Raw genomic sequence first — 13525 nt, 5'->3', positions numbered from 1 at the left:
TATAACCAATCACCCTACTCTGTCCATATGACCCATATATAACCAATCATCCTACTCTGTCCATGACCCATGTATAACCAATCACCCTACTCTGTCCATATGATATATGTATAAGCCATCACCCTACTCTATCCATGACCCATGTATAACCCATCACCCTACTCTATCCATGACCCATGTATAACCAATCACCCTACTCTGTCCATGACCCATGTATAACCAATCACCCTACTCTGTCCATATGACCCATGTATAACCAATCACCCTACTCTGTCCATATGACCCATGTATAACCAATCACCCTACTCTGTCCATATGACCCATATATAACCAATCACCCTACTCTATCCATGACCCATGTATAACCAATCACCCTACTCTGTCCATATGACCCATGTATAACCAATCACCCTACTCTATCCATGACCCATGTATAACCAATCACCCTACTCTATCCATGACCCATGTATAACCAATCACCCTACTCTGTCCATATGACCCATGTATAACCAATCACCCTACTCTGTCCATATGACCCATATATAACCAATCACCCTACTCTGTCCATATGACCCATGTATAACCAATCACCCTACTCTGTCCATATGACCCATGTATAACCAATCACCCTACTCTGTCCATATGACCCATGTATAACCAATCACCCTACTCTGTCCAAATGACCCATATATAACCAATCACCCTACTCTGTCCATATGACCCATGTATAACCAATCACCCTACTCTGTCCATATGACCCATGTATAACCAATCACCCTACTCTGACCATGAGCCATATATAACCAATCACCATACTCTGTCCATATGACCCATATATAACCAATCACCCTACTCTGTCCATATGACCCATATGTAACCAATCACCCTACTCTGTCCATATGACCCATGTATAAGCCATCACCCTACTCTGTCCATATGACCCACGTATAACCAACCAACCAATCACCCTACTCATATAACCTGTATGCCCTTTCCATATGACCTACAGTATGTGTAAGCCATCACCCTACTCTGTCCATATGATATATGTATAAGCCATCACCATTAGGGATGAGCCGAACACCCCCCTGTTCGGTTCGCACCAGAACTTGCAAACACACAAAACGTTTGTGTGAACTTTAGAACCCCATTAAAGTCTATGGGACTCAAACTTTTGAAATCTAAAGTGCTATTTTTAAAGGCTAATATGCAAGTTATTGTCCTAAAAAGTGTTTGGGGGCCCGGGTCCTGCCCCAGGGGACATGTATCAATGCAAAAAAAAGTTTTAAATACTGCTGTTTTTTCGGGAGCAGTGATTTTAATAATACTAAAAGTGAAACAATAAAAGTGAAATATTCCTTTAAATTTCGTACCTCGGGGGAGTGTAAAGTTAGCATGTGAAATAGCGCATGTTTCCCGTACATAGAACTGTCTCTGCACAAAGGGCCAGATTCACAAAGAGATACGCCGGCGTATCTCCTGATTCACCGTTGTATCTCTGAATTCCGTCGGTCGTATCTATGCGACTGATTCAGAGAATCAGTTACGCATAGATATGCCTAAGATCCGACAGGTGTAAGTGACTTACACCGTCGGATCTTTGGCTGCAATTCCAGGCCAGCCGATAGGTGGCGTTTCGGTTTATTTACGCAACGAATATGCAAATGAGGAGATGCGCCGATTCAGAAACGAACGACCGCCCGGCGCTTTATTTTTACGTCGTTTGCGTTTGGCTTTTTCCGGGGAATAGTTACCCATGGGTCTATGAGGCGCAGCCAATGTTAAGTATGGCCGTCGTTCCCGCGTTGCGATTTAAAAATTTTACGTTGTTTGCGTAACTCGTCCGTGAATGGGGCTGGATGCCATTTACGTTCACGTCGAAACCAATGACGTCCTTGCGACGTCATTTACCGCAATGCACGCTGGGTAAATTTGCGGACGGCGCATGCGCTGTTCGTTCGGCGCGGGAATGCGCCTGATTTAAATACTACACGCCCCCTAGCCGCAGAATTTGAATTCCGCCGGGGGATTTACGATACGCCGCCGCAAGTTTTGAGGTAAGTGCTTTGTGAATTAACCACTTGCCTCAAAAACTTGCGGCGGCGGATCTTAAATCAGATAGGTTACACGGATCTAAAGATCTGCTAACCTATGTGAATCTGGCCCACCATTTAAAACTGACTTGCGGCTATAATGAATTGTCGGCTCTGGCAATTCAGAGCGAATTCATTCAGGAAAAAAAAAAAAATAGCGTGGGGGTCCCCCCAAATTCAATTACCAGGCCCTTCAGGTCTGGAATGGATATTAAGGGGAACCCCGCCGTCAATTTAAAAAAAAATTACGTGGGGTTCCCCCCAAATATCCATTACAGACCCTTCAGGTCTGGTGTGGATTTTAAGGGGAACTCCACCCCAAATGTAAAAAAAAATGGCGTGGAGTTCCCCCAAAAATCCACACCAGACCCCTTATCCGAGCACGCAACCTGGCAGGCCGCAGGAAAAGAGGGGGGGGACGAGACACTGCCTGTTCGCCCATTTGCTGTTGTAACACATCTGGGTGGGGTCGGAGCGCACTCTCTGCGACCCAAGCCCACCCTATTTTGAAACCTATTAGAGCCTCTGGCTCCAATACGATTGCCTGTCCTTTCAGCCAATCGGGTGACCGGTGTCAAAACCCGCCTCCTTATTGGCCAGGAGGAGGATCAGTGTTACAACAGTAAAAATGTATTCGCGGTTGTAACACTCCTGGGTGGGATCGGAGTGCACTCTCTGCGACCCAAGCCCACCCTATTTTGAAGCCTATTAGAGCCTCTGGCTCCAATACGATTGCCTGTCCTTTCAGCCAATCGGGTGACCGGTGTCAAAACCCGCCTCCTTATTGACCAGGAGGAGGATCAGTGTTACAACAGCAAAAATTAATTCGCTGTTGTAACACACCTGGGTGGGATCGGAGTGCACTCTCTGCAACCAGAGCCCACCCTATTTTGAAGCCTATCAGAGCCTCAAATTGTTGCCTCAAAAAAACACGCCCCCCCCCCCCCCCCGGAATTGGAATCCATGCGCCGATGTCCTGAAAGGGGACAGGGGGGCAGTGCCTGTGTGCCCTTAATGGACGGGCCACCCCTGCTGACCACTACTGAAAGCATCCTTCCCATCTGCCTCCTATGGAAGGGGCATTTTTCCCAGTGGCCCCACCAATTAATTGGTTCTAGTATTGCTTCCCCAAGAATTGAAAATTATTTCCGGGGTTACTCTATGGCAGGGATCCCCAAACTACGGCCCTCCAGCTGTTGCGGAACTACACATCCCATGAGGCATTGTAAAACTCTGACATTCACAGACATGACTGGGCATGATGGGAATTGTAGTTCAAACTACGGCCCTCCAGCTGTTGCGGAACTACACATCCCATGAGGCATTGTAAAACTCTGACATTCACAGACATGACTGGGCATGATGGGAATTGTAGTTCCTGAACAACTGGAGAGCCGTAGTTTGAAGACCCCTGCTCTATGGTAAAAAGGTTGAGAAAGGCCGACTTAGACTGATCATGCACAGTGCCAGACAAGGCCTACAGGATAAGTACATGAACATTAAAAGAAATCAGTGTGGCCCCTCTACAGCCTCGTCAGCTGCGGATTGAGCACTTCCCTCGCCCCCTGAAGCAGATCCTTATGATGACGGATTGTATCTTTAATAGCTCATCAGATTCCTGCCAGTTGGTTATTAAAGAGTGTCTCGGCAGTGATTCATTTAGAGGGCATTTGCTTGTGAATATGATTCAGAAATTAGCAGGAGTTTAGCAAGAGGCAGGCACTGGCTGACCCCTTAATAATGTTATAATGATGCCATTTAACATCCGCCGCTTACACCAGCGACTCTGCGCAGAGCGCTGAGAGGGCCGATCTGCTGGCAGGTTACACGGCGAGGGAGGACCCCGAACCTGACCCCACATCCGCCACCGATCAGGACAGATGTCAGTGTGTTGAATGGCGCAGACGCCTCAACATGCTGAGAGGCTGACCTCGGGATCGGAACAAGTGTTTCTGCTTCGTGTGACCTTGTCAATGTCATTTCACGCTGACTGCGAATCAACATTTACCCCCCGGACATCTCAGGGGGGGCATTCCCGGCCTTTAATCTATTAAATAACAACAACAACAAAAATAAATAAATAGGTAATTGTGCAATATCAGCCAATTGGGCAAAAAACAAAGCAAATCGATAATTCAGCTATACAATAATGCAAAAAACAATTACTAATTCTATCATCAGTGGCCCAGATTCAGGTAGCAATTGCGTCTGCGTAACCATAGTTACGCAGCGCAATTGCTTACTTGCGCCGGCGTTTCGAATGCTCCTGATTCAGGAACCTCGATACGCCGACTGCAGCCTAAGATATGACAGGCATAAGGCTCTTATGCCGTCATATCGTAGGCTGCATTCTTACGATGGCCGCTAGGGGGCGTTCCCGTAGTGGTCAGCGTATAGTATGCAAATTGCATACTAACGCCGATTCACTACCCTACGCGAGCCCTGCGTATGCAGTTTACGTCGTTTCCGTTCGTCGGGTTTCGCGTAAGGCTACTCCTGCTATTAGCAGGGGCAGCCAATGCTACGTATACCCATCATTCCCGCGTCGCGAAGTTTAAATTTTACGTTGTTTGCGTAAGTGAATCGTAAATGGCGCTGGACGCCATTTACGTTCACTTTGAAGCAAATGACATCCTTGCGACGTCATTTGCCGCAATGCACGTCGGGAAAGTTTCCCGAGGGAGCATGCGCCCTACGCTCAGCGCGGGAACGCGCCTAATTTAAATGATCCACGCCCCCTACGGGATCATTTACATTAGGCGCCCTTACGCCGGGCATTTTTGAGGAGCGCCCACGCAAATTACGTGGCTACTGCTTCGTAAATGAAGCGTATCGCAGATAATTTGCGGGGGCGCAGGGCAAAAACGGTACGCTGCGCCTCCGTAAGGACTGCGTAGCGGTACCTGAATCTAGCCCAATGTTTATTACTAAAATTAAAGAGGACCTTCCTCATCTTCAGACTCGTCAGTGGATAGGCTGTGATATCAGCAGATAGTGTGTGTAAATCTGTCATCAGCCACTAACCACGTACACGGCATGGTGGGATCCTGTGATTCTATTCTGGTAACACCAATGTGATCTGTTGTTGGTTTATTTAGATTTGGGCCACTGACTTGGACCTGGGCTACAGTGACCAGCTGGCCATGACTCAACTCCTGCTGTGCCTGACCAATGGGGTGCTGGATTGTACCAACAGCCAACTAAATGTACCGATTGCTAAGAAAACGGAGCGCTCCAGACACCGAACTCCAACAGTAGAGGTAAAAAGTACACACTGTCCACTTACTGCTTGTCCACACTCACTGCTTGTCCACACTCACTGCTTGTCCATACTGTCCACACTCACTGCTTGTACACACTGTCCACACTCACTGCTTGTCCACACTGTCCACACTCACTGCTTGTACACACTGTCCACACTCACTGCTTGTCCACACTGTCCACACTCACTGCTTGTACACACTGTCCACACTCACTGCTTGTACACACTGTCCACACTCACTGCTTGTACACACTGTCCACACTCACTGCTTGTCCACACTGTCCGCACTCACTGCTTGTCCACACTGTCCACACTCACTGCTTGTACTCACTGTCCACACTCACTGCTTGTCCACACTGTCCGCACTCACTGCTTGTACACACTGTCCACACTCACTGCTTGTCCACACTGTCCACACTCACTGCTTGTCCACACTGTCCACACTCACTGCTTGTACTCACTGTCCACACTCACTGCTTGTACTCACTGTCCACACTCACTGCTTGTCCACACTGTCCGCACTCACTGCTTGTACTCACTGTCCACACTCACTGCTTGTACTCACTGTCCACACTCACTGCTTGTACTCACTGTCCACACTCACTGCTTGTCCACACTGTCCGCACTCACTGCTTGTACACACTGTCCACACTCACTGCTTGTCCACACTGTCCACACTCACTGCTTGTACTCACTGTCCACACTCACTGCTTGTACTCACTGTCCACACTCACTGCTTGTCCACACTGTCCGCACTCACTGCTTGTACACACTGTCCACACTCACTGCTTGTCCACACTGTCCGCACTCACTGCTTGTCCACACTGTCCACACTCACTGCTTGTACTCACTGTCCACACTCACTGCTTGTCTACATTCACTGCTTGTACACACTGTCCACACTCACTGCTTGTACACACTGTCCACACTCACTGCTTGTCCACACTGTCCGCACTCACTGCTTGTCCACACTGTCCACACTCACTGCTTGTACTCACTGTCCACACTCACTGCTTGTACTCACTGTCCACACTCACTGCTTGTCCACACTGTCCGCACTCACTGCTTGTACACACTGTCCACACTCACTGCTTGTCCACACTGTCCACACTCACTGCTTGTACTCACTGTCCACACTCACTGCTTGTACTCACTGTCCACACTCACTGCTTGTCCACACTGTCCGCACTCACTGCTTGTCCACACTGTCCACACTCACTGCTTGTCCGCACTCACTGCTTGTCCACACTGTCCGCACTCACTGCTTGTACACACTGTCCACACTCACTGCTTGTCCACACTGTCCGCACTCACTGCTTGTCCACACTGTCCACACTCACTGCTTGTACTCACTGTCCACACTCACTGCTTGTACTCACTGTCCACACTCACTGCTTGTCTACATTCACTGCTTGTCCACACTCACTGCTTGTCTACTCTGTCCACACTCACTGCTTGTCCACACTGTCCACATTCACTGCTTGTCCACACTGTCCACTCTCACTGCTTGTCTACATTCACTGCTTGTCCACACTCACTGCTTGTCTACTCTGTCCACACTCACTGCTTGTCCACACTGTCCACACTCACTGCTTGTCTACACTGTCCACACTCACTGCTTGTCCACACTTACTGCTTGTACAAACTGTCCACAATACTGCTTGTACACACTGCTGACACTCACTGCTTGTCCACACTGTCCACACTCACTGCTTGTCTACACTGTCCACACTCACTGCTTGTACACACTGCTGACACTCACTGCTTGTACACACTGTCCACACTCACTGCTTGTACCCACTCACTGCTTGTCACACTGTCCACACTCACTGCCTGTCCACACTCACTGCTTGTCCATACTGTCCACACTTACTGCTTGTACACACTCACTGCTTGTCCATACTGTCCACACTTACTGCTTGTACACACTCACTGCTTGTACACACTGTCTACATTCACTGCTTGTCTGCACTCACTGCTTGTACTCACTGTCTGCACTCACTGCTTGTACTCACTGTCCACACTCACTGCTTGTACTCACTGTCCGCACTCACTGCTTGTCTGCACTCACTGCTTGTACACACTGTCCACACTCACTGCTTGTACACACTGTCCGCACTCACTGCTTGTCTGCACTCACTGCTTGTACACACTGTCCGCACTCACTGCTTGTCTGCACTCACTGCTTGTACACACTGTCCGCACTCACTGCTTGTACACACTGTCCACACTCAAGCCTCGTACACACGACCGTTTTTCCCATCGGGAAAACTGCCATGAGAGCTTTGGTCGGGAATCACGGCCGTGTGTATGCTCCATCGCAGTTTTCCCAACAGAAAAATTTCTGGGAAAAAAAACAGCTCTCTTTTTTCCCGCCGGGATTCCCGGCAGTTTTGCTATGGGAAACACTGCGATGGAGCACACACACGGCCGAGATTCCCGACCACAGCTCTCATGGCAGTTTTCCTGTCGGGAAACCTGGTCGTGTGTAGGGGGAAAAAAGTTACAGAGCAGGTTCTCGGTTTTCCCCTGGCGTTTCCCGGCAGACTTTTTACCACTGGGAATCCCGTACGTGTGTACGAAGCTTCACTACTTGTACACACTGTGAGAGATAAGGACTATCTCCACTACCACTCATTACCAGCCTTGGCTTATTCCTTGACTATGCTTCTGCTCAATCCCAACCTGCAATCATTCATTATCAAGCTTTGGCTTTTTCCTCGACTACGCTTTTGCTTGATCCAAACCAGCAACCACTTGTTACTGACCTTTGGCTTGTTTACTTACTACCCTTATGCTTGATCCTTACCTGCTATATCTGCCATTGGATCCTGGCTTGCTCACCTCCTGGTGGGGCGATTCTGAGGACCATGACCTGGTACTGACATGCAGCAAAACCCATCTCCACCATCAGGAGCTCAGGTGAATACTGGTCAATGCTTAGACCCTGCACACTCGGGTTAGCACGAGTCAAACACTAAGGGAACCTGCTTGAGAACTTTTCCAACTGGTTGGTGGGAGCCTGTCTACTGCTATTGTTACTGGTATTTGAGCCTGAGCACTGACCATGACAAGGGTCTTCCAGGTGCAGTGGCGGTGCATCCATAGAGGGCGCAGGAGTGCCACCCCTCTCACTCCTGCACCGCCACTGAAAACAATACATAGATTCATACATAGATTCATGCATTGCATGAATATATGTATTGCTGCCGCTGTCGCCCACTATTCAGATGCCTGGCCCCCTGGTGAGCCCCGGACATCTGAATAACGGCAGCTGGTTGGCTGTGGAAGTGTTTATCAGAGCCAGCGGCTCTGATAGGCTTTCCGATTACAGCCTGTTCCAAATAGTTAACCAGGGGACGCACGGGGTGTGCGTTTCCTGGTTAACACTGACACGCATCTGGTTACCGGTAACCTTATTGGCTGAAGCAACATCGAGGGCGGGAGAAGACATCGAGGAATCGTGGAGGAGGATCCGAGTAAAAGGCTGACGAGAAAGGTAAGTACTGGGCGGGGGCAATCTGGCGGTATTTTAGGGGCAAACTGGCGGTAATTGATGGGCACAGTGGCAACAATGGCATGGCACAGTGTTTGCGTTTGGCATAGCACAGTGGCGACAATTGATGGGCACAGTGGCGACAATGTCATGGCACAGTGGCTGCGTTTGGCATGGCACAGTGGCGACAATGGCATGGCACAGTGGCTGCCTTTGGCATGGCACAGTGGCGACAATTGATGGGCACAGTGGCGACAATGGCATGGCACAGTGGCTGCGTTTGGCATGGCACAGTGGCGACAATTGATGGCACAGTGGCTGCGTTTGGCATGGCACAGTGGTGACAATTGATGGGCACAGTGGTGACAATTGATGGCATGGCACAGTGGCGAAAATTGATGGGCACAGTGACGACAATTGATGGCACAGTTGCTGCGTTTGATGGCATGGCACAGTGGTGACAATTGATGGGCACAGTGGCTGCATTTGATGGCATGGCACAGTGGCGACAATTTTATGGCACAGTGGCTGCGTTTGATAGGCACAGTGAGGCTGCAATTAATGTTTTTATTTTTTTTTCGTTTGTTTGCGCCCCCAAAAAAAATTTGACCACCAGTCGCCACTGTCCAGGTGTTGTGCAGAGTGGCTGCCCTTCTGCACAGTAACCATAGTAGAGGATCGCATGCTAGACACGGCTTCCATTTGGAGAATGACACTATTCACCCAAGCTTCTTGAAGGGTCAGTTTAGTCAGTTATTGTGACCATACCCTTGATAGCATAGTATTGTGTCACCCCTGATTCATCATATTCACTAAATATCAATTATACCTATACAGTAAAACCTTGGTTTGAGAGTAACTTGGTTTGAGAGCGTTTTGCAAGACAAGCAAAATGTTTTAATACATTCTGCCTTGATATACAAGCGATGTCTTGATATACAAGTAGCGTCATGTCACAACTGAGTATAAAAAAAGAAGAGGAGCCTCTAAGTGTAGCAATATGGTTACATTTAATGAAGGGACACCATTAAGCAACTTATTGCTTCCCTTAGAGGCGCCTCTCTTCTCTTTTAAAAAAATGCTTTGATGTACAAGTGCTTTGGATTACAAGCATGTTTCTGGAAGGAATTATGCTTTTACTGTAGATGTTTCAGTTCATTTATATATCAGTGAGTGAGGATTATATCCGTGTAATCTTTCAGTAGTAATAAAATCATTGCATGTCAGCAACTTTCGATATGTCGCAGCACCGGCGACGTGATTGTAGCTATTATTTCTTGCATTTATTACTTTCTTTCACACTCATATTGGCCTCCCGTGCTCCCGCTGATCTTCCATTTAAACTCCCGTCTTCCCCTTCAGTAAGACGCACTGTAGTGTGACTCGCTATGCCGTTACCTTTCAGGGCCTCTGTAGATTAACACCCGCTTTTCTCTGTTTATGCACCCCCTTCAATAAAAGAATACATTTTCTCAGTGCTGCCGCTCCTGTAATTATGTATAAAACCAATCACTCATTATCTGCGAGATAGATGAGGCTAAATAAGCACAGCATTAATAATTTACAAGACTCTTCATTATGCCAGTGTACGGACTGCGAAGACCCAGCAAGAGCAATTCTTTCAAGTCTGATGCCAACCCTTTAAACAATGGCGCTCCATCAATGAGGCCCCATCCTGCTTCACGCTTGTTAAACAGAGACATGGATTATTCTATCAAATGCTCCTCTAGTTTCTACTCCCCCACCGCAAATCAACAGCTTCCGAAGTACAATTCTTATGGTCCCCCCCTCTGCACGCTAATGACTCCAGCCATGGGTGATATTAATTCTGCAAATATTATAAACATGATTAGCTTGCATTCGGAGATTTATTGCATCAGCGTCTTCTGGTGCCAAGATTCACGCTGTGCCCCGCTTATATTCCATCAGAATGCGGGTACGGAATCATTTGTGGGGTAACATGCCTCACAAGCACTTACTGCTCCCATCACAAAAAACCAAGAACAAGAATTTTCAGTTTCGGGTAATGTAATAGACTTTTGCCCTGGTCCAATTCCAGGATACATGTTCTATTCTGCCGGTGAGCCAAATTCATGATGGTGTGAGAGCATGCATGCTGGAGAACAGGGGCACTGCCCGAGGGCCCCATGCCACTAGGGGGCCCCATCAGGGTTGCCAGGCTCAATAAAACCAGGGACACTATGTAAAAATCTGTGGGCCAGATTCACGTACCTGCGCCGCGGCGTAACGTATCCCGTTTACGTTACACCGCCGCAAGTTTTCAGCGTAAGTGCTTGATTCACAAAGCACTTGCCTGTAAACGTACGGCGTTGTAACGTAAAGGCGTCCGGTGCAAGCCCGCCTAATTCAAATGGGGCGTGTACCATTTAAATTAGGCGCGCTCCCGCGCCTGACGTACTGCGCATGCTCCGTTTTGAAATTCCCGCCGTGCTTTGCGTGAAGTGACGTCATTTTTTTGAACGCCGACGTGCGTAACGTACTTTCGTATTCCCGGTCGTCTTACGCAAAAAAAAAAAAATTTAAATTCGACGTGGGAAAGACGGCCATACTTTAACATGGCTCGTCTAAAATTAAGCCATGTAAAAGCAGGCTTAACTTTGCGACGGGAAAAAATTACTAGCGACGATGTAACGAACGCGAAAACCGTTGTGGATCGCCGTAAAAGCTCATTTGCATACCCGACGCAGGAAAACGACGCAAACTCCACCCAGCGGCGGCCGAAGTATTGCATCCTAAGATCCGAAGGCGTACGAAGCTGTAAGCCTGTCGGATCTTAGCCAAAAGCCGTCGTATCTTGTTTGTGAATCACAAATTAAGATACGACGCGGCAAATTTGAAAAAACACCGGAGTATCAGTAGAAACTCCGGCGAATCTCGTCTGTGAATCTGGCCCTGTGTTTTTTTTTTTTTTTACATCTGTCCCTGATATGTCCGAAACCGACATGCTTTTGATGTGGAAATCCTGAGATTTTAGCTTCCCCGCCTCTGCACTGCCTCCTGGCGTGGTGGTCATCTGTAAACTCGGGGGGCCCCATAATCTTTTATTGCCCGTGGGCCCCATGAGTTGTCAGTCCGCCCCTGCTGGAGAGATTACACTGCACAACCCTGGTCAGTACAACAATCCTTCTCAACAGGAAGCCCCTTATTCAAGTTACAGCTTTTATAGCCAAAGTGACATAAGCAAGCGTCATCACATATGGGTGCATCTGATTGGCTCATCCACATATGGTGTTCTCTTGTTACATCTGTTTCTTGACCACGAGGCAAGCATTCCAGCACATGGGGGCCATTTTCCCTTTGCTCGATGGGAGGGGTAGAAGTTGGTTTGGGAGTGGAGTAGAAAGGAGGGGGTTGGAACGAGCGCTCCTGTCTCATAACTTGCTTCTGAGCATGCGCGTTTTTTCACATCGTTAAAGCCCACACACGACCATTTTTTACAACCCGAAAAACGACAACATTAAAAACGTTGTTAAAAATAGAGCATGTTCTAATTTTTTTTTTTGTCCGTTTTTCAGAACCCGGAAAATGCTCTGAAGCCCGCACACGATCGTTTTTAACGACATAAAAAAAACTTAATTTTTTACAACCTGAAAAACGGTCGTGTGTACGCGGCAAAAGAGTCCGATATTCCACAAGATCAAAAAACTTGAAGAGGGCTCCGTAAAGTGAATGGATCAAAAGTGAATCTTCCACCAGTTGTGTCACCACCACCAATTTCCAAAATGCTCACTCACCGGACCCCAATGTAATAATCGCCTTTAAAATCAATCAACACGCTATTTCCCAAATGTGAAATGGATGTTTCCTCTCTCTCCAGTCCGCTCACTGTTTCCCTCTTTCCATGAGGTGATGCTGTAGTTTTCTTAAAACAAGGGGCTCAACATAGTTTCACAAGCGGCGTTGCGTCATCAGGAAGCTCTTAATGACGCAATGCCACTTGCGAAACGCGTAGAGGCTTCTGGGTAAACTTCTGGGCGGAAATACGTCACGTGCAAATGTGTTGGTGGCGCTCGGTAGTGCTAGAAAGACTGGTGCCAGTCCACTAGGCACAACACCATGTGAGTGCATTTTAAATGTTTTTTTACCAATAAAACTATATTTTTGGAGCATATTACACTATGTTAAGCCCCTTGTTTTAAGAAAATTACAGCATCACCTCATGGAAAGAGGGAAACAGCGAACTGGAGAGAGAAGAAACATCCATTTCACATTTGGGAAATAGCGTGTTGATTGATTTTAAAGGCGATTATTACATTGGGGTCTGGTGAGTGAGCATTTTAGAAATTGGTGGTGGTGACACAACTGGTGGAAGATTCACTTTTGATCCATTCACTTTACGGAGCCCTCTTCAAGTTTTTTGATTTTGTGGAATATCGGACTCTTATGCGATCATTTTTCGGCATGAAAAAAAATGATGTTTTTCGGCATGTAGAAAAAAAAAAAAAAAAGTTTTTCCAACTTCATCATTAAAACGACGTTACCCACACACCATCGATTTAAAAAAATGCTCTAGCAAAGCGCATTGACGTACAACACGTACGACGGTACTTTAACCGCTTAAGGACCGTCTCCTGCACATATACGTCGGCAGAATGGCACGGCTGGGCACAAGCACGTCCAGGTACGTCCTCTCTTTAAGTGCCCAGCCGTGGG

The 13525-nt window shown here is 47.7% G+C and overlaps 1 protein-coding gene across 1 annotated transcript in view; it reads left to right on the top strand.

Annotated features, from left to right (window-relative positions):
• The window catches only part of IQCH (IQ motif containing H), a 240817-nt gene that overhangs the window by 205833 nt on the left and 21459 nt on the right, over positions 1–13525 (top strand). Inside the window, exon 17 of the mRNA XM_040342244.1 lies at positions 5192–5353. Within this exon, the coding sequence (XP_040198178.1) occupies positions 5192–5353 (162 nt within the window). The remainder of the gene's footprint in view (positions 1–5191; positions 5354–13525) is intronic.

This window comes from Rana temporaria, chromosome 3, assembly GCF_905171775.1.
Source record: "Rana temporaria chromosome 3, aRanTem1.1, whole genome shotgun sequence".
NCBI lineage: Eukaryota > Metazoa > Chordata > Amphibia > Anura > Ranidae > Rana > Rana temporaria.
This window is presented reverse-complemented; position numbering and strand designations above follow the sequence as displayed.